Genomic DNA, 20487 nt, shown 5'->3' on the forward strand with positions numbered 1-20487 from the left:
AAATAATCCTCCTGAACTGGAATGCTTGGCCCAAACTGCTGCTGTGGCCAGCCATAAAGGAAATGAGCTGTGTTTTTTTGAAACTCTATACTCCTCCCAGCGTTCCACTATGCTGTCAGACGATAGGCTGTGTAGTGGGGTTGGGTCTCTGGCTCCTAGCACCATTCTCAGCCTGTCAAAGATGGCTGAACCGTAAATGAGATGGGCTCCTTCGTTAATAGTTTGAGTCGGAGAAGTGCTTTCCACCCGCGACTCCCCTTGACTGCAACTGAAGCTGTGGGTGCTCAGCACCATTCAAGATCAGGCCGTAATGCTTTACACACTGACCCTCTTGGAGTGGATGTAACTATTCACTGGATATTATGGGTGGGCAGGCACTTTGATGCATGATTTTCAGTCCCCTTCCCACCAAAACTCTAAAGGGGGGGGAAGATTCTCCTTTACATATGGATGCACTCTTATTCCTTCACAGCATGCCTACGCTGAGACCTCCTGTTTCTCTCTGAGAAGGGTCAGAGAACACGATGATATAGTCGGATCCAAATTTCACCTCTACTTTCTATACATTTCTAGCTATGCTTCATTGTTTTGTACTGTAGTACACACTGTGTGATTATTTCAGGTCCATTCCTGTAACACATCAGGCACATGGATACAGTTAAAACTCAAAGCCCACTACTTTGGTCAAAATTAATAAATCTCTGGTTCTTTTGCACTGAGGATCCCTATAGCAGCAGACTCCTAAGAGGCTGGGAAGGAATCCCTGTTATGCTAGACGTTCCAAAAGTTGGCTGTAGGCCAGGGACTATGCAAATCCCTTCTCTAGGCACCGGGTATGGGATGAATGCCCTAAAGGGTTCAAAGCCTACATGGAACTCCACCGGAGCTGCATCTTGTCACCACTACTTGTTACTTCATCCAGATGCTGATTTTGGCTGAGAGTGGAGAGATCTTGGAAATGGCACTGTTTACATCTGACATGAAAGAGATATGGAGCTGTGTCTCATAGATCTACCACAAGCTGCTTGGCAGCTCTCCAAACAACTTCACAAAGCAGTACATGTTGAGTAACATGGTGGAGAGAAGTGAGCCTTGTGAGACTCCAAAGGGGAGGCATTTAGAAATGTAGAAACAGTTGCTCATAATGAATCTCTGGATTTAGTCTAAGAGGAGGGAACTGAACTGTTTCAGGACATGCAGATTGCTGGTGTGCGGGCAGACATTTTGGTGATCAAAGGTATCAAATGCTGTGGCAATGTCCAACTGGATGAATATGGACATACTTCCCTTGTCTTTGGACATTTTACAAAGGTGAAGTAAGTATTTTACAGTTGGCCTAATTACAGAAATGTAAAACAATTTGTAAAAGAGACAGTGTGGCCCAGAGTGTAAAAGAGAGGTTTGTTCCCTGCTCTGCCACGCTATCCCTCTGGCAACCTTTGGCAAGTCACTTTAACGCTGATTCTTAGTTACTTCATCTGAAAAATGAACTTGTACACATTCCTCCTAGGCCAAAGGGATATTTTCAGAACGATGCTGGAGATGGAGTAATCACCAGATGCTGATATTTCCTTTTTCTTCTGAAAACTCGCCCTGGCTGGTTTACAGGCTGACAATGAAATTCTCCATTGCTGTGTTTGTTTTCCTCTATTGATGGAGGATTATGTCTGGTTTTCAAACAAAAGCAATTTCTTAAATATTTTCCTCTCCACTCTTGACCTTTAAAATTGTCTCTTACCTAAGACAGCGTCAAAATTTACCTACAGTTTGAATTTTGTGATGTGACGTGACTGCATTCGGTAGAGTGAGGAACACCAAGAAATATCAGGCTCCACAAATATTTCCAAAAGGAAAACCCTTTAACCTTTAAACAAAGCATGTAATTTAATGCAAATATTCAGAGACGGTTCCAGTTGTCAATGAGACGTAATTCTAAACATCTTAAACCACGAGAATTCATTTTTGAAGTTACAAGTATTTCCCCCCCCCCCCCCCCCGCAAAAACAGCTTTCTAATGGAACTGCATTGCACCATTAACTGCCTCTCCCTAAATAAAAAAAAGCACTCGCAGGACCAAGACTGGAATTTTGGCCCTTCATCACTGTAAACATAAGCTTCCACTATCTGTGCTGAAACATAAGCTTCCACTGTCTCTATTTACTGTCAGAAATGGAAGGAAACCTCATATTCTTTCTACGGGCTTGTCTTTTCACAGCAAAGTTAACTACAGTTATAACTCAAGTGTTGCCCCTAACTCAAGTCCTGTCCACACACAAAAATCATTAGCTTGAATGTGATGGTGCTTTTTCACTCAAACTGGATGGCCCATTAGGCTGAAACTTGAGTTAATGTGACTCTTCCACTGATAACTCGACTACTCTGCATAGGGTTGCCAAGTGTCGAAAAAGGACCCTCCCCAGCCCAGTGAAAATGAGCTTGAGTGAGTAAAGTGGACAGCGAGCGATGGAGGGAGGCGGGATGGAGTGAGCATGGTGGGCCTTCGGAGAAGGGGCAGGGCAAGGGTGTTTGGTTTTGTGTGGTTAGAAAGTTGGTTCTCTGTGGGATGGGTAGAGTGCTGCTAGTCCTCCAAAGCCTTCCCAAAATTCCTGCCAAGTGCCCAGAAAGGACAGACAAGTTCTCCCATAATTCATTGGGAAAAAATTCATAGAGTGGCTTAGGTTACCTCAGTGCAAAGAACCATAGGATGTACACCTCAGAATTTTCAGTGCTACAAACCACAGTGAGTGCAGTGCCAGTAGGGACACAGCAATTTGTGTGTTATTTCACAGCAGTGGCCTCCAACCTTTTTATGCACAAGATCAATTTTTGAATATAAGTGCAACCCAGGATCTACCCCTTCCCTTCCCTGAAGCCCCGCCCCACTCACTCCATCTCTCCCCTCCATCGCTTGGTCTCCCTCACCCTCACTCATTTTCACCAGGCCGGAGCAGGTGGTTGGGGTTCGAGAGGGGGGTGTGGGCTCCTGCACTGGGGCCAAGGGTTTCGGACAGTGTGAGGGGGCTGAGCCTCAATCTTGCCTCAACCTCCCACCCCGCCATAAACGTCTCCCCCTTACTCTCATAGATATTGTGGAGCACACAGCAAGCAGTAATAACAGTGGGAATATTGGTTTCGCTGAGGTCTAAGCGAGTCAGTAAACTGCGCCAGCGCACCTTTAAACGTCCAAATGCACATTCTACCACCATTCTGCACTTGCTCAGCCTGTAGTTGAACAGCTCCTGACTACTGTCCAGGCTGCCTGTGTACGGCTTCATGAGCCCTGGCATTAAGGGGTAGGCTGGGTCCCCAAGAATAACTATAGGCATTTCAACATACCCAACAGTTATTTTCTGGTCTGGGAATAAAGTCCCTTCCTGCAGCTTTTGAAACAGACCAGAGTTCCTGAAGATGGGAGTGTCATGTACCTTTCCCGGCCATCCCACGTTGATGTTGGTGAAACGTCCCTTGTGATCCACCAGAGCTTGCAGCACTATTGAAAAGTACCCCTTGTGGTTTATGTAGTCGCTGGCTTGGTGCTCCGGTGCCAAGATAGGGATATGGGTTCCGTCTGTGGCCCCACCACAGTTAGGGAATCCCATTGCAGCAAAGCCATCCACTATGACCTGCACATTTCCCAGGGTCACTACCCTTGATATCAGCAGATCTTTGATTGCGTGGGCTACTTGCATCACAGCAGCCCCAACAGTAGATTTGCCCACTCCAAATTGATTCCCAGCTGACCGGTAGCTGTCTGGCATTGCAAGCTTCCACAGGGCTATCGCCACTCGCTTCTCAACTGTGAGGGCTGCTCTCATCTTGGTATTCATGCGCTTCAGGGCAGGGGAAAGCAAGTCACAAAGTTCCATGAAGTGCCCTTACGCATGCGAAAGTTTTGCAGCCACTGGGAATCGTCCCAGACCTGCAACACTATGCAGTCCCACCAGTCTGTGCTTGTTTCCCGAGCCCAGAATCGGCGTTCCACAGCATGAACCTGCCCCATTAGTACCATGATGCATGCATTGGCAGGGCCCATGCTTTCAGAGAAATCTGTGTCCATGTCCTGATCACTCATGTGACCGCGCTGACGTCGCCTCCTCACCCGATATCGCTTTGCCAGGTTCTGGTGCTGCATATACTGCTGGATAATGTGTGTGGTGTTTAATGTGCTCCTAATTGCCAAAGTGAACTGAGCGGCCTCCATGCTTGCCTTGGTATGGTGTCCGCACAGAAAAAAGGCACGGAACGATTGTCTGCCGTTGCTCTGACGGAGGGATGGGCGACTGACGACATGGCTTACGGGGTTGGCTTCAGGGAGCTAAAATCAACAAAGGAGGTGGCTTTACATCAAGGAGTATTTCAGGCAGGACTTCACGGAGGGTTCCAATAAGAAATGGTGCGCCTAAGTTATTGTTCTTATTGGAACAAGGAGGTTAGTCTGGCCTCTGATTGATACATGGCTAGATTTACCTCGCTGCACCTTCCCTGTGAGTGACTGCAGTGTGACCTAGAGGAATGAGTCCCCTAGACGGGGGAGGAGGCAAATGAGTACAAAACAAATCTGGTCTATTTCTTGTTTTGAACCACTCCACCTATCTTTTACATCTTTGGCTGGCAGCAGACGGTGCAGAAGGACTGCATGCCATCCACATCTCATGGCTGCTTGGCAGAAGATGGTACAGTACGACTGCTAGCCATCCTCATCTCTTGCCTGCCAGGCAGAAGATGGTACAATATGACTGCTAGCCATCCTCATCTCTTGCCTGCCCGGCAGAAGATGGTACAGTACGACTGCTAGCAATCCGTATCGCCTGCCTGCTCACCATAAGACGGTTCAATAGGACTGACTGCAGGACTAAAGAGAATGACCTGGTCAAGTCACTCCAAATTTAGTCCCTGCGCCCATGTCTGCCCAGGCGCTCCCAGCCGACGTGGCCAGGAGCACCTCGGACATGACGATGACGGCTACCAGTCATATTGCACCGTCTGCTGCCAGAAGGCAATGGGTTGCTGCTACTGTGTAGCAATGCCATACCGCGTCTGCCAGCACCCAGGAGACATACGGTGACGGTTACCCGAGCGGGCTCCATGCTTGCCGTGGTATGGCATCTGCACAGGTAACTCAGAAAAAAAGGCGCGAAACGATTGTCTGCCCTTGCTTTCACGGAGGGAGGGAGGGAACGGGGCCTGACGATATGTACCCAGAACCACCCGCGACAATGTTTTAGCCCCATCAGGCATTGGGATCTCAACCCAGAATTCCAATGGGCAGCGGAGACTGCGGGAACTGTGGGATAGCTACCCACAGTGCAACGCTCCGGAAGTCGACTCTAGCCTCGGTACTGTGGAAGCACTCCGCAGAGTTAATGCACTTAATGCACTTAGAGCATTTTCTGTGGGGACACACACACTCGAATATATAAAACCGATTTCTAAAAAACCGACTTCTATAAATTCGACCTTATTCCGTAGTGTAGACATACCCTGAGAGAGGATTTAACTGTATGGAAAGTCTGCAGGGGCAGTAAGTAACAAGCTGTTTCAGAGGTAGGGTTCATTTACATGAGAAAAAGTTACACTGGTTTAACTTAAGATATGCTTTTTACACTAACTTAAACTGTTGCAAAAGCCTTTGTGAGCACCCTTGTCTTTTCTCAGTTTAGTCTGAGGCTAAGGCCACACTGCGTACCTTACAGTGGCACAACTGTGCGATACAGCCATGCTGCTGTAACGTACACAGTGTAGCTGTTCTTTGTCGGCAGGAGAGAGCTCTCCCATGATGGGCAGTATCTTTGTTGGTGAGAGAGCGTCTCCCACCGACAAAGTGCTGTCCATGCCGGCACTTTTCATCTGTAAAACTTTTGTCGGTCGGGGTGTGTTTTTCCACACCCCTGACCGACAAAAGTTTTACCAGCAAAAGTGCAGCATAGACATAGCCTAAATCAGTGGTTTTCAAACTTTTTTTCTGGCGACCCACTTGAAGAAAATTGTTGATGCCTGTGATCCAACGGAGCTGGGGATGGGGTGCAGGGGTGAGGGCTAGGGGTGGGGTTAGGGATGAGGGGTTTAGGGTGCAGGAGGGGGTCAAGGGTCAGGGCTGGGGATGCAGGCTCTGGGGTTGGGCTGGGAATGAGGGGTTTGGGGTGCAGGAAGGGGCTCTGGGTTGGGGGGTGAGGGTGGGGGCATGGGATTGGGCCACAGGTTCACCTCGGGTGGCTCCCAGTCAGCTGGGGTGCTAAGGCAGGCTTCCTGCTTTTCCCAGCACCATGGACTGTGCTGCCCCCTGGAAGTGGCCAGCAGCAGGTCCAGCCTGCAGGCACTGCCCCACCCAGCTCCCATTGGCTGGTTCCTGCCCAGTGGGAGTGCAGAGCAAGTGCTTGGGACGGGGACAGCATGCAGAGCCCCATAGCCCCCCCGCCTAGGAGCTGGACCTGCTGCTGGCTGCAGTGCACTGTCAGAACAGGTAGGGACTAGCCTGTTTTAACCGGGCAGCACCGCCGACGGGACTTTTAACAGCCCAGTTGGTAGTGCTGACCAAAGCTGCTGCGACCCAGAGCCTTACATTCCGCGACCTAATACTGGGTCGTGACCCGCAGTTTGAAAACCACTGGCCTAAATAGATTAGGAATCTGTTTAAGATGAATTGAAATAAGATACTTAAACTGAAATAAAACTGGTCTCCACTCACATTTTTACAGCTGTTTAAATGCAAGTAGACAAGGACTTAAAAGGAAAACAAAGAACAAATGTCATTTTTGAAATCAGGTTAACTTTTCAATGACCTTTAGCTCAAAAATATTTAATGGATCTTCTTCAGATGGTGAAGAAGCATCCTCCTCTGGCTTTAGAATAAGTGTGACAATTTTCACATTAAACCAATTTTCTGAACCAGAGTTTTAGGGTATGTCTACACTATGAAATTAGGTCGAATTTACAGAAGTCGTTTTTTTAGAAATTGTTTTTATATAGTCTATTGTGTGTGTCCCCACACAAAATGCTCTAAGTGCATTAAGTGCATTAACTTGGCGGAGTGCTTCCACAGTACCGAGGCTAGCGTCGACTTCCAGAGTGTTGCACTGTGGGTAGCTATCCCACAGTTCCCGTAGTCTCCGCTGACCATTGGAATTCTGGATTGAGATCCCAATGCCTGATGGGGCAAAAAACATTGTCGCAGGTGGTTCTGGGTACATGTCATCAGGCCCTTCTTCCCTCCCTCCCTCTGTGAAAGCAATGGCAGACAATCGTTTCGCACCTTTTTTCCTGAGTTACCTGTGCAGACGCCATACCTCAGCAAGCATGGAGCCCGCTCAGCTCACTGTCAACGTATGCCTCCTGGGTGCTGGCAGACAGGGTACTACTGCATTGCTACACAGCAGCAGCAACCTATTGCCTTGTGGCAGCAGACGGTACAATAGGCCTGAAAACCATCCTCATCATGTCCAAGGTGCTCCTGGCCACCTCAGTAAGGTCGGTCAGGAGCGCCTGGGCAGATATGGGCGCAGGGACTAAATTAGGAGTGACTCGACCAGGTCATTCTCTTTAGTCCTGCAGGCAGTCCTATTGTAGCATCTTATGGTGAGCAGGCAGGAGATGTGGATGGCTAACAGTCCTATTGTACCATCTTCAGCCAAGCAGCCAGGAGATGTGCATGCCTTGCAGTTCTTCTGCACCGTCTGCTGCCAGCCAAAGATGTAAAAGATAGATGGAGTGGATCAAAACAAGAAAAAGACCAGATTTGTTTTGTATTCATTTACTCCCCCCTCCCTCCCTTCCCCCCTCTGTGAAGTCCTGCCTGAAATACCAGAGGGAGGGATAGCTTAGTGGGTTGAGCATTGGCCTGCTAAACCCAGGGGTTTGAGTTCAATCCTTGAGGGGGACATTCTGTGTGACAGTTGTTTTTGTTTCTCCTTGATGTAAAGCCACCCCTGTAATTTTAAAAATTTTACAGGATTTTAATTCCCTGTAAGCCAACCCTGTAAGCCATGTTGTCAGTCGCCCCTCCCTCCGTCAGAGCAATGGCGGACAATCGTTCCGTGCCTTTTTTCTGTGCAGACGTCATACCACGGCAAGCATAGAGCCCGCTCAGATCACTTTGGCAATTAGGAGCACATTAAACACCATGCGCATTATCGAGCAGTGTATGCAGCACCAAAACCTGGCAAAGCGAAACCGGGCGAGTAGGCGACGTCAGCGCGGTGACGAGAGTGATGAGGACATGGACACAGACTTGTCTCAAAGCATGGGCCCTGGCAATGCAGGCATCATGGTGCTAATGGGGCAGGTTCATGCCATGGAACGCTGATTCTGGGCCCGGGTAACAAGCACAGACTGGTGGGACCGTATAGTGTTGCAGGTCTGGGACGATTCCCAGTGGCTGCAAAACTTTCGCATGCGTAAGGGCACTTTCATGGAACTTTGTGACTTGCTTTCCCCTGCCCTGAAGTGCATGAATACCAAGATGAGAGAAGCCCTCACAGTTGAGAAGCAAGTGGCAACAGCTCTGTGGAAGCTTGCAACGCCAGACAGCAACCGGTCAGTTGGGAATCAATTTGGAGTGGGCAAATCTACTGTGGGGGCTGCTGTGATCCAAGTAGCCAATGCAATCAAAGATCTGCTGATATCAAGGGTAGTGACCCTGGGAAATGTGCAGGTCATAGTGGATGATTTTGCTGCAATGGGATTCCCTAACTGGTGGGGCCATAGACGGAACCCATATCCCTATCTTGGCACCGGAGCACCAAGCCAGCAACTACATAAACCACAAGGGGTACTTTTCAATAGTGCTGCAAGCTCTGGTGGATCACAAGGGACGTTTCACCAACATCGTGAGATGGCCGGGACAGGTACATGACGCTCGCATCTTCAGGAACTCTGGTCTGTTTCAAAAGCTGCAGGAAGGGACTTTATTCCCAGACCAGAAAATAACTGTTGGGGATGTTGAAATGCCTATAGTTATCCTTGGGGACCCAGCCTACCCCTTAATGCCATGGCTCATGAAGCCATACATAGGCAGCCTGGACAGTAGTCAGGAGCTGTTCAACTACAGGCTGAGCAAGTGCAGAATGGTGGTAGAATGTGCATTTGGACGTTTAAAGGCGCGCTGGCGCAGTTTACTGACTCGGTTAGACCTCAGCGAAACCAATATTCCCACTGTTATTACTGCTTGCTGTGCGCTCCACAATATCCGTGAGAGTAAGGGGGAGATGTTTATGGCAGGGTGGGAGGTTGAGGCAAATCGCCTGGCTGCTGGTTATGCACAGCCAGACACCAGGGCGGTTAGAAGAGCACAGGAGGGCGTGGTTCGCATCAGAGAAGCTTTGAAAACCAGTTTCATGACTGGCCAGGCTACGGTGTGAAAGTTCTGTTTGTTTCTCCTTGATGAAACCCCCCACCCCTTGGTTCACTCTACTTCCCTGTAAGCTAACCACCCTCCCCTCCTCCCTTCGATCACTGCTTGCAGAGGCAATAAAGTCATTGTTGCTTCACATTCATGCATTCTTTATTAATTCATCACACAAATAGGGGGATAACTGCCAAGGTAGCCCGGGAGGGGTGGTGGAGGAGGGAAGGACAAGGCCACACAGCACTTTAAAAGTTTAAAACTTTAAAACTTATTGAATGCCAGCCTTCTGTTGCTTGGGCAATCCTCTGGGGTGGAGTGGCTGGGTGGCCGGAGGCCCCCCACCGCGTTCTTCCGTGTCTGGGTGAGGAGGCTATGGAACTTGGGGAGGAGGGCGGTTGGTTACACAGGGGCTGTAGCGGCGGTCTGTGCTCCTGCTGCCTTTCCTGCAGCTCAACCATACGCTGGAGCATATTAGTCTGATGCTCCAGCAGCCTCAGCATTGAATCCTGCCTCCTCTCATCACGCTGCCGCCACCTTTCAGCTTCAGCCCTCTCCTCAGCCTGCCACCTCTTCTCCCGGTCATTTTGTGCTTTCCTGCACTCTGACATTGTCTGCCTCCACGCATTCGTCTGTGCTCTGTCAGTGTGGGAGGACAGCATGAGCTCAGAGAACATTTCATCACGAGTGCGTTTTTTTTGCCTTCTAATCTTCACTAACCTCTGGGAAGGAGAAGATCCTGTGATCCTTGAAACATATGCAGCTGGTGGAGAAAAAAAAGGGACAGTGGTATTTAAAAAGACACATTTTATAGAACAATGGGTACACTCTTTCATGGTAAACCTTGCTGTTAACATTACATACATAGCACATGTGCTTTCGTTACAAGGTCGCATTTTGCCTCCCCCCACCGCGTGGCTAGCTCCTCCCGCCTCCCCGTGTCTAACAGCGGGGAACATTTCTGTTCAGCCACAGGCAAACAGCCCAGCAGAAATGGGCACCTCTGAATGTCCCCTTAAGAAAAGCACCCTATTTCAACCAGGTGACCATGAATGATATCACTCTCCTGAGGATTACACAGAGAGATAAAGAACAGATGTTGTTTGAATGCCAGCAAACATACACTGCAATGCTTTGTTCTACAATGATTCCCGAGTATGTGTTACTGGCCTGGTGTGGTAAAGTGTCCTACCATGGTGGATGAAATAAGGCTGCCCTCCCCAGAAACCTTTTGCAAAGGCTTTGGGAGTACATCCAGGAGAGCCGCAAATGCCAGGGCAAATTAATCATTTAACATGCTTGCTTTTAAACCATGTATAGTATTTAAAAAGGTACACTCACCAGAGGTCCCTTCTCTGCCTGATGGGTCTGGGAGGCAGCTTGGGTGGGTTCGGGGGGTACTGGCTCCAGGTCCAGGGTGAGAAACAGTTCCTGGCTGTTGGGAAAACCGGTTTCTCCGCTTGCTTGCTGTGAGCTATCTACAACTTCATCATCATCTTCCTCATCCCCAAAACCTGATTCCATGTTGCCTCCATCTCCATTGAAGGAGTCACACAACATGGTTGGGGTAATGGTGGCTGAACCCCCTAAAATGGGATGCAGCTCATCATAGAAGCGGCATGTTTGGGGCTCTGACCCAGAGCAGCCATTTGCCTCTCTGGTTTTCTGGTAGGCTTGCCTCAGCTCCTTAAGTTTCACGCGGCACTGCTTCGGGTCCCTGTTATGGCCTCTGTCCTGCATGCCCTGGGAGATTTTGACAAAGGTTTTGGCATTTCGAAAACTGGAACGGAGTTCTGATAGCATGGATTCCTTTCCCCATACAGCGATCAGATCCCGTACTTCCCATTCGGTCCATGCTGAAGCTCTTTTGCAATTCTGGGTCTCCATCATGGTCACCTCTGCTGATGAGCTCTGCACTCACCTGCAGCTTGCCATGTACCCAAACAGGAAATTGAAATTCAAAAGTTCGCGGGCCTTTTCCTGTCTACCTGGCCAGTGCATCTGAGTTGAGAGCGCTGTCCAGAACGGTCACAATGGAGCACTCTGGGATAGCTCCCGGAGACCAATACCATCTAATTGCGTCCACAATACCCCAAATTCGACTCAGCAAGGCCGATTTCAGTGCTAATCCCCTTGTCAGGGGTGGAGTAAGGAAATCGATTTTAAGAGCCCTTTAAGCCGAAAAAAAGGGCTTCGTCGTGTGGACGGGTGCAGGATTAAATCGATTTAACACTGCTAAATTCAACCTCAACTCCTAGTGTAGACTAGGGCTTAGAGGGTGCTGATGGAAACACCTCCTCCCTTCCAGTCCCTCTCCCTGCCCCAGGGTGCTGACCTCCCCTCCCCTCCCCTGCTCCAGAGCTCCCCCTCTCTTCCAGTCCCCCTCAGGATGCTGAACTCCCTCCCACTACAGCCCCTCCACTGTCCCAGCGCTCCCCCTCCCTTCCAGCCCCCCCCACCCTATCCCACCCCACCCCAGAGTGCTGAACTCCCGCTCCCCTACATCTTCTCCCCAGCCTCCTCACCCCAGGGCTGACCTCCCCTTCCAGGCCCTCCCCTGCCCCAGAGATCCCTCTCCCTTCCAGCCCCCCCACCCCAGGGCTGACCTCCCCTTCCAGGCCCTCCCCTGCCCCAGAGATCCCTCTCCCTTCCAGCCCCCCCACCCCAGGGCTGACCTCCCCTTCCAGCCCCTCCCCTGCCCCAGAGCTCCCCCTCCCTTCCAGCCCCCCCACCCCAGGGCTGACCTCCCCTTCCAGCCCCTCCCCTGCCCCAGAGCTCCCTCTCCCTTCCAGCCCCCCCCCAGGGCTGACCTCCCCTTCCAGCCCCTCCCCTGCCCCAGAGCTCCCCCTCCCTTCCAGCCCCCCCACCCCAGGGCTGACCTCCCCTTCCAGCCCCTCCCCTGCCTCAGAGCTCCCTCTCCCTTCCAGCCCCCCCCCAGGGCTGACCTCCCCTTCCAGCCCCTCCCCTGCCCCAGAGCTCCCTCTCCCTTCCAGCCCCCCCACCCCAGGGATGACCTCCCCCTCCAGCCCCTCCCCTGCCCCAGAGCTCCCTCTCCCTTCCAGCCCCCCCACCCCAGGGATGACTTCCCCCTCCAGCCCTTCCCCTGCCCCAGAGCTCCCCCTCCCTTCCAGCCCCCCCACCCCAGGGCTGACCTCCCCTTCCAGCCCCTCCCCTGCCCCAGAGCTCCCCCTCCCTTCCAGCCCCCCCACCCCAGGGCTGACCTCCCCTTCCAGCCCCTCCCCTGCCCCAGAGCTCCCTCTCCCTTCCAGCCCCCCCCCAGGGCTGACCTCCCCTTCCAGCCCCTCCCCTGCCTCAGAGCTCCCCCTCCCTTCCAGCCCCCCCACCCCAGGGCTGACCTCCCCTTCCAGCCCCTCCCCTGCCCCAGAGCTCCCTCTCCCTTCCAGCCCCCCCACCCCAGGGATGACCTCCCCCTCCAGCCCCTCCCCTGCCCCAGAGCTCCCTCTCCCTTCCAGCCCCCCCACCCCAGGGCTGACCTCCCCTTCCAGCCCCTCCCCTGCCCCAGAGCTCCCCCTCCCTTCCAGCCCCCCCACCCCAGGGCTGACCTCCCCTTCCAGCCCCTCCCCTGCCCCAGAACTCCCTCTCCCTTCCAGCGCCCCCCGGGCCAGGACTTGAGCTCCCCCTGCCTTCGAGCTGGTGCCTGTACCTGTCTCTGTGGACCGCGAAGCTCCGCCCCTTCTGTGGGCGGGGCAGACTGCGCTTCCCGCTCCCCGCCTCGCTAGGAAACCTTTGGTCACGTGCTGAGGGAGCGCCTTTGTCTCCCTCTGTCACGTGGAGGGAGAGCGAGCGGGCGGGCGGGCGCGCCGGGTCGCGTGGAACGGTGCTCGGCGGCGCGCGCGCGCTCAGTGGGTCACGTGGCGGGGGAGAGGCCGCGCGGCGTTGCGCTGCACCGGGGGAGGGGGGTTGTCACGTGACAGTGGTGGGCGCCGCCGCTGCTGCTGCTTTGTGAGCACATTGGGCAGGTAACGAGCGGGCCCGGGGGGGAGTGACCCCCCCCACTCGGGGCCGGCCGTGGGGCGGGGAGGCCGGAGCCCCCAGGGAGACGGCACCGAGGGGGTGGGGGCGGGGAGGCCCGGAGAGAGTCTCTCCCTCAGCGCCAGGGGCACGGCTGGGGGCGGGGAGCAGAGCCCCCCCTCAGCCCCGCTTCCCCCCCCCGAGAGCGGAGCCCCCACTCCTCAGGAGAGAGCGGGGCCCCCACCATTTATCTTACTCCCCCCCCCGAGAGCGGAGCCCCCACTCCTCTGGGGAGAGCGGGGCACCAACCATCTATCTTACCCCCCCCCGAGAGCGGAGCCCCCACTCCTCTGGGGAGAGCGGGGCCCCCAGCATCTACCTTACCCCCCCCCGAGAGCGGAGCCCCCACTCCTCTGGGGAGAGCGGGGCCCCCAGCATCTACCTTACCCCCCCCGAGAGCGGAGCCCCCACTCCTCTGGGGAGAGCGGGGCCCTCAGCATCTACCTTACCCCCCCCCGAGAGCGGAGCCCCCACTCCTCTGGGGAGAGCGGGGCCCCCAGCATCTACCTTACCCCCCCCGAGAGCGGAGCCCCCACTCCTCTGGGGAGAGCGGGGCCCCCAGCATCTACCTTACCCCCCCCGAGAGCGGAGCCCCCACTCCTCTGGGGAGAGCGGGGCCCCCAGCATCTATCTTACCCCCCCCCGAGAGCGGAGCCCCCACTCCTCTGGGGAGAGCGGGGCACCAACCATCTATCTTACCCCCCCCCGAGAGCGGAGCCCCCACTCCTCTGGGGAGAGCGGGGCCCCCAGCATCTACCTTACCCCCCCCAAGAGCGGAGCCCCCACTCCTCTGGGGAGAGTGGGGCACCAACCATCTATCTTACCCCCCCCGAGAGCGGAGCCCCCACTCCTCTGGGGAGAGCGGGGTCCCCAGCATCTACCTTACCCCCCCCGAGAGCGGAGCCCCCACTCCTCTGGGGAGAGTGGGGCACCAACCATCTATCTTACCCCCCCCGAGAGCGGAGCCCCCACTCCTCTGGGGAGAGCGGGGTCCCCAGCATCTACCTTACCCCCCCGAGAGCGGAGCCCCCACTCCTCTGGGGAGAGCGGGGCCCCCACCATCTATCTTACCCCCCCCCCGAGAGCGGAGCCCCCACTGCTCCGGGGAGAGCGGGGCCCCCACCATCTACCTTACCCCCCCTGAGAGCGCGGCCCCCACCATCTACTTCCCCCCCCCCCAGAGCAGGGCCCCCACTCCTCTGGGGAGAGCGGGGCCCCCACCATCTACCTTACCCGCCCCCCGAGAGCGGGGCCCCCACCATCTATCTTACCCCCCCCCCGAGAGCGGAGCCCGCCCCCCGAGAGAGCAGGGCCCCCACTCCTCTGGGGAGAGCGGGGCCCCCACCATCTACCTTACCCCCCCGAGAGCGGGGCCCCCACCATCTACCTTACCCGCCCCCCGAGAGCGGAGCCCCCACTCCTCTGCGGAGAGCGGGGTCCCCACCATCTATCTTACCCCCCCCGAGAGCGGAGCCCCCACTCCGGGGAGAGCAGCGTCCCCCCCACCATCTATCTTAACCCCCCCTCCGGGGAGAGCGGGGGGGGGCCCCTATCTTCTTCTCCCTCACCACCCATCTCCCCTGCCCAGGGAGAGAGAAAGCAGAGTCCTCCTCCCCTTCCCAGAGAGAGGCCAGCACCCCTTCTTGCCGCCTGTCTCCTCTGCCTTCCCCCCCTCCCCCCCGAGAGAGGCCAGAGCCCCTCGCCGCCTGTCTCCTCTCCCCCACAGAGAGAGCAGAGCCCCCTTCACCATTTTACCCCCTCCCAGGAGGGTAGGGCCCCTTCTGGTTTGAGGGAGCTTGGGGTGGGGAGAGAGAAGGTCACCAGAACCTCATTCCTTCCCATCTTAATGAGAAGGAAAGGGGCAAGGGTCTGGGGGTGGGGAGAACAGAGTGGGTCAAGAGGGTCCCTCCCCCAACTCGGGGAGGCCTTTTGTTTCCAGGCCTCAGATTCCCTTGTTTCTTCCTTGTACCTGGCGGGGAACTGTAGTTTCCCCTTTCTTTCTGATGCTCAAGGAGCGGTGCGGGAGAAGAGTTGGGGATGTGTCTGTCCCTCAGGCTCCCCTATCTCTTCCCACAAACTAGGGTTGGAGGAATCAAGCCCTCCTGGTCTGAGAGACCCCATCCCCCCCTTCCTCATCATCTCTTGCACCTCCCAATTCCCTGTCTCTTTTCTCAGGGTAGTGAGGGCCCTAGTCTCCTTTCTCCCAGGTTCTTCTCCCACTGTAGGGTTGGGGGACGCTGTTGTCTCCTCTCACTCGCAGGGGAAGCGGGGCAGTGTTGCTGGTCTTCTTCTCTACCATGTCCTAGTCTTACCTCCTGCTTGGGAGGTCAGAAGTCTTTGTCAGCCCTTTCCCCACACACCCCTTTCCGGTGGTTCCCCTAAGAACATCAGAATGGCCATCCTGGGTCAGACCAATGGTCCATCTAGCCCACTGTCCTGTCTCTCTCAATGGCTGGTGCCAGATGCTTTAGAGGGAGTGAACAGAACAGGGTAATTATTGAATGATCTATCCGCTGTTGTCCAGGCCTGACGTCTGGTAGTCAGAGACTTAGGGACACCCAGAGCATGGGGTTGCGTCCCTGACCATCTTGGCTAAAACTGAGGGCTGAGTGTGTCAGTCCTATTCCTCCCCACCCTGTGCCTCTTACTAAGTCTAAATCCTCTAATCCCCATCTTCCCTATGCCTCCCAGTGGAGGAGGGGGCTCTGGCTTACTTCCCTTGGGATCCCAACCCCTGTGGTTTTCACTTGGGGGAAGGGATTCTGTCCTATACTCCCAGAGCCTCTCTTCCCAGTGAGAGGCATAGGAAGGGGGTCAGAGAGTGTAGGCTAGTGCTCTTACATGAAGTGGGGGAGAGAAAAAGCAGAACTGTAGGGCTCTTTTTCCCCTGAAAATTGATTTTATTCTTTCCACATTCATTTTCAGTGAGGGAGGGGCATCTGGTCTCTTCTTCGAACATACTCCCTGTCTGTCTTCACTACTTTGGAAGGAGGGCTTTGGTCTCCTTTCCCTCTCACCAGATTTCTGGCTCTCCTGTACTATGGCTGTCAAGGAGAGGGGTCTCTGCCCCCCTTCTCCTGTCCGCCTTGAACTCTTGTCTCTTTTTTACTGTGACAAGGACCCCTGTTTTCCTCTGCTGCCCCACTGTTCCCTGCTGCTTCTGTGTGTGTGTATCGGTGTGTTCTTTTCTGGGAGGTGTCCAGTCCCCTCACAGGATGCCAGGGTTGTTCGAGTTTTGCTCATGGTGGGGTCAGGGTCTCTGGTACCTTCAAAGTGAGGGTAGGGTTTGTGAAGGGGGTGTGTCTTTGGTCCCTTTTCTAATTCTAGTTCAGGCTGAAGGGGAGCTGTTGTTGCAGGGAAGAGGAGGGTGAATTATTATTGCGCTGGGTATTGTGTGTGGTTTCCATTCTGTTTTTCTTCCACTGCTTCCTGGGTGCTCCCTTCTTATTTTGTAAGGGAGGTAGTGAGACAAATGTGGCTGTGATCATTGAAAGGCCGGCCATAATACCTTCTTCCTTGCAGCAACAGTAGGGAGTGCAAGGACAAGAAGGTGAATGATCATCATTTAGAGGTTTTTAAGGTCAGGCTTGACAAAGCCCTGGCTGGGATGATTTAGTTGGTGATTGGTCCTGCTTTGAGCAAGGGGTTGGACTAGATGACCTCCTGAGGTCCCTTCCAACTCTGATATTCTGTGATCTCTATATCAACACTCCCCACCCAGTCTTCCCTTGTCCCTGATGCTGCTTGACTGCTGGGAAACTAGTGTCCAGGGCTGTGCTGTGCTCCTGGGTTTAGTTACTTATGTGTAGATAACAAATCTTCACTTTCATTGCTATTGTTGATGAAGAAAATTACTGCAGGAAAGTGTAAACCCCTCTGCTGGGAACTGGGTATAGAAAGGGAACTGCTGTCATTTCAGATCTGAGTGCATTCACGTCTGAATTCAGCTCAGAACTAAAAATTTGATACTGAAATGTCTTCAAATGCTGTTTAATATCTGTTATGAATAGACTAGAATGAACCAGGTTTAAAATGTCTCAGCTCTAGGTATGTTAACATCTTGAGTGTGGACACACTCAGCCATCTTGCTTATATTCAGAGGAACAGAAAAATCCTGTGAAACAAAAACCAAGGGTTCTGTGTTGTAGTGTGCATACCTTGGCTGTCCCTGCAGACCACTGTAGGTGACCCAAGGGGCTAGCCCTCCCCTCCCCTTGTCACCAGAGAGCAATCTGGCCCTTAGTCATCTTAATTTGAGTAAATGATGAATGCTTATAATAAAGCAGAAGATCAAGGCAATAGCCTCTGGGGTGGTGTTGGCTGGTGAAATGGAGGGGCCCTCCTGGTGTGAGAGCAGCTGCTTTTTTCAAGGAGAGAAATTGGAACTGGATGTGAGTGAAGGAAAGGGAGGGGGAGGATGTGCAGGACGGGAGGAGCAGCACTTTCCATTGAAATGGAGCCCTTCACAACAAATGGCATCAAATCAGCCTTTGGAAAGGTCTTGCTTTTTTAATATCTACCAGCTCCTTTTAGCAATTCCCTTGGTCATATCATATTCCCCAGTGGAATCTGGGTTTGGATTCTTACCTGACTGGCCCTGTATTTATGTGAGAGCCCCAGTTAAGTATGGTGGTTTGATTTAACTTGTTTAAAGTGTTTATTTTTAAGCTTATGCTATAAAACTTGAGCAACTGAGACTAAATCAGTTTGCAGTGTTGGAGGTGTTTTTTTGTGCTCCTGAGGTGTTATGTGCAGGTGCTGTAGTAATTAGTGTAAATACATGCTGATAATGTATAATTTGGGGAAGATGAGCAAAGTTTGTGTTTATAATGCCTCTGAAACACAACTTTTACAGAAGTGGTTGTGAAAGCTCTGTTCCACTTCATACTAGTTACTGCCTTTTTAGCTTATCAGTACAGAAAATGACCTTTAAAAATGTTATGATTACAATAAAGACAAAATCCAGGAAATTCAGAAATGATGGCCAGCTCTTTGTTTACCTCATGATGCTTTGGCTAGCCTCCTCTGTCTTCCACTTCCTCTCCCCACCCCCTAAATCCTCACATTACTTTGGGTTAAGGATTAATTTTTGGTATTATTACTTTACACAATTCTTGCTTATTTTTAGAGCTAACAAAATGTTTAATATTACCACGTAACCTAAGCCAGTGCAAAACTCTTACACACAAAATCAAGGAGTTTGGTACTTTAACTTTAGAAATGTTTGAATCATTCTTTTGAAACTTGCTATTTAAAAGCAGGATGTTTAGGCAGGAGAGAGGTCAAGTTTTAGGGTAGGTCTACACTTAAAATGCTGCAGCAGCCTCACTGTAGTGCTTTGCTGAGGGGAGAGCTTCTCCTGTTGGCGTATTTAGTCCAGCTCTGCAAGAGGCAGTAGCTATGTTGACGGGGGAAGCCCTCCCGTTGGCTTAATGCTGTCTACACTGGGGATTAGGTTGGTATAACTACATTGCTCAGTAGTTATATGCGATGTAAGTTTGTAGTATAGACTTTGCCTAAAACTAGTGGATTTTTACAGCAGATATACAAACTGCTATTTTTAGGGAGACTTTTATCTGTCTATTTCTCATCCCCTCTTAACTACATTAGTTTTTCAGAACTGTCTTGTAGTAATTGGTGCTCAAGACAGGTGTGTTGAGTATATGTACAAAGACTAGAATGTTACTAGTCTTACACTTGGGGCAGGACTTTCAGAATGGAATAAACCTGCAAACATACCTTACATTATCATGAAACCAATTCTTTATAGTCAGTCTTGTGGCTAAAGCACAAGACTGGAATTCAGAAGATTTTGCTTCTGTTCCCAGCTTTGCCACAGACTTGCTATGTGACTTGGGTAGTCACTTCACCCCTCTGTGCCTCAGTTTACCCACCTGCAAAAATGGGATCATGAGGACAACACAGGATGGCTGTGAAGTTTTAAGTCTGAGGGTGTGTTGAAATCACTGGATGGAAGGTGACATGAAAATGTACACTTTTATTTCATAGTTTTTCTTAACACGTTTTTCAGTTCTGTGTGGGTTGTTGTTTTTTTAAAAGGCGTTTGTTCCTTCAGAACCCATCATATTCTACTTGCTCTTCAGTAAAGCCCAGATTTAGGGCTTGTGATACTTATGTCTGTTTAACTAACCTAAACACATTATAATCTATTCATTGTGGGAAGGATGAGAGGCTGTGAGATGAAGTCTTTTATTGAGGCACAAACCTGTAATAATAGCAAAAGAAATGCAGAAAAACCCTGTCCATATTATTCCATGTGAAAGTCCTCTCCACCCACATTTAATGTCAACAACTAGCTAGAACTTTCAGTCCTCCTTGAAGGCTCTTCCACTCCACTCTACTCCAGGAATATGTTCTCCCAAGCTCTTTATTTTCTGTTACTCATCAATGCTGTGAAGAATACACACTGTGACTAAAGATAAGACCCAAGTTATGGTTATGCTGAGTGAAGTAATCTTCTCTGTTCTTAAAGAGTCTGCCTCATGCATGAAAAAACCCTGAAATCATTAATTCCCAAAAAGGTCTAAATAAGAATTGTGGAATTGCTATGAGTGATAAACCTCATGGTTCAATAACTTTTTTTCATCACTTCCTATCTCTCCTGCTGTGAGTGTGCACGCATTTTTGTTGTTCTTAATACTCTCTCTTTATGCTAGGTTTCAGAGTAGCAGCCCTGTTAGTCTGTTTTTGCAAAAAGAAAAGGAGTACTTGTGGCACCTTAGAGACTAACCAATTTATTTGAGCATAAGCTTTATACTGTAAACTCCTTAGGGCAGGGTATTTGAGCTGCTTGCATGTGGTTCCTGTGGGTGGAGTTGTTCCCATCTTGTGTGCTCTTTGTCCCACCGCTGCTGTTAAGGCTACAAGAAGCACTTGTTGCAGAGTGTTTTGAAGGTAGATTTGATAGCTGGTTCCTTTCTCTTTCAGTTTCTTAAATCAGTCTTCTAGCAGATCAGCTGAAGAGATCACTAGCCTGGTGAAGCGGTAACAGCTTACATTAAAATCCAGTGGAGTGTTTCCCATATTGAGGGAGCTTTGATCTTTCCTAGAACTTTATTTTAAAAAAGTTCATCCTAAGTGAGCATTTCAGGGTTTTT

At 51.8% G+C, this 20487-nt stretch overlaps 2 protein-coding genes across 10 annotated transcripts in view; one reads left to right on the forward strand and one right to left on the reverse strand.

Annotated features, from left to right (window-relative positions):
* Window positions 1-9478: 9478 nt before the first annotated feature.
* Window positions 9479-13162, reverse strand: LOC125636988 (uncharacterized). Of its 3 annotated transcripts, XM_048850951.2 has the most exons (4): window positions 13002-13162; window positions 10679-11080; window positions 10058-10100; window positions 9479-9976 (listed from the first exon to the last, which is right to left on the reverse strand). In XM_048850951.2, the coding sequence occupies exons 2-4, from the start codon at window positions 11075-11077 to the stop codon at window positions 9834-9836; spliced, it is 585 nt and encodes a 194-aa protein (XP_048706908.2). In that variant the 5' UTR covers window positions 11078-11080; window positions 13002-13162; the 3' UTR covers window positions 9479-9833. The 3 variants fall into 3 exon arrangements, 2 of the variants coding, with proteins under 2 accessions (XP_048706908.2, XP_048706906.2); XR_012668353.1 differs by having other exon boundaries at window positions 9479-10100; window positions 10679-10772; window positions 13002-13161; XM_048850949.2 differs by lacking the exon at window positions 13002-13162 and having other exon boundaries at window positions 10679-11650.
* A 43-nt stretch (window positions 13163-13205) lies between these two features.
* Window positions 13206-20487, forward strand: part of UBAP2 (ubiquitin associated protein 2) — a 134325-nt gene continuing 127043 nt past the window's right edge. For all 7 annotated transcript variants that reach the window (XM_048850952.2, XM_075128337.1, XM_075128338.1 and 4 more), the window contains exon 1: window positions 13206-13317. The gene's annotated coding sequence lies outside the window, so the exon portion shown is untranslated. The remainder of the gene's footprint in view (window positions 13318-20487) is intronic.

This window comes from Caretta caretta, chromosome 5 (assembly GCF_965140235.1).
Source record: "Caretta caretta isolate rCarCar2 chromosome 5, rCarCar1.hap1, whole genome shotgun sequence".
NCBI classification, from domain to species: domain Eukaryota; kingdom Metazoa; phylum Chordata; order Testudines; family Cheloniidae; genus Caretta; species Caretta caretta.

Excerpts from the sequence above, each read along its gene's own strand:
- LOC125636988 (XM_048850949.2), bottom strand. The coding sequence starts at position 11,227 with ATGATGGAGACCCAGAATTGCAAAAGAGCTTCAGCATGGACCGAATGG. Across the intron at positions 10,101-10,678 it reads AGGCAGAGAAGGGACCTCTG|CTGCATATGTTTCAAGGATC; the intron begins GTGAGTGTACCT and ends TTTCTCCACCAG. Across the intron at positions 9,977-10,057 it reads GGATCTTCTCCTTCCCAGAG|AGCACAGACGAATGCGTGGA; the intron begins GTTAGTGAAGAT and ends CCACACTGACAG.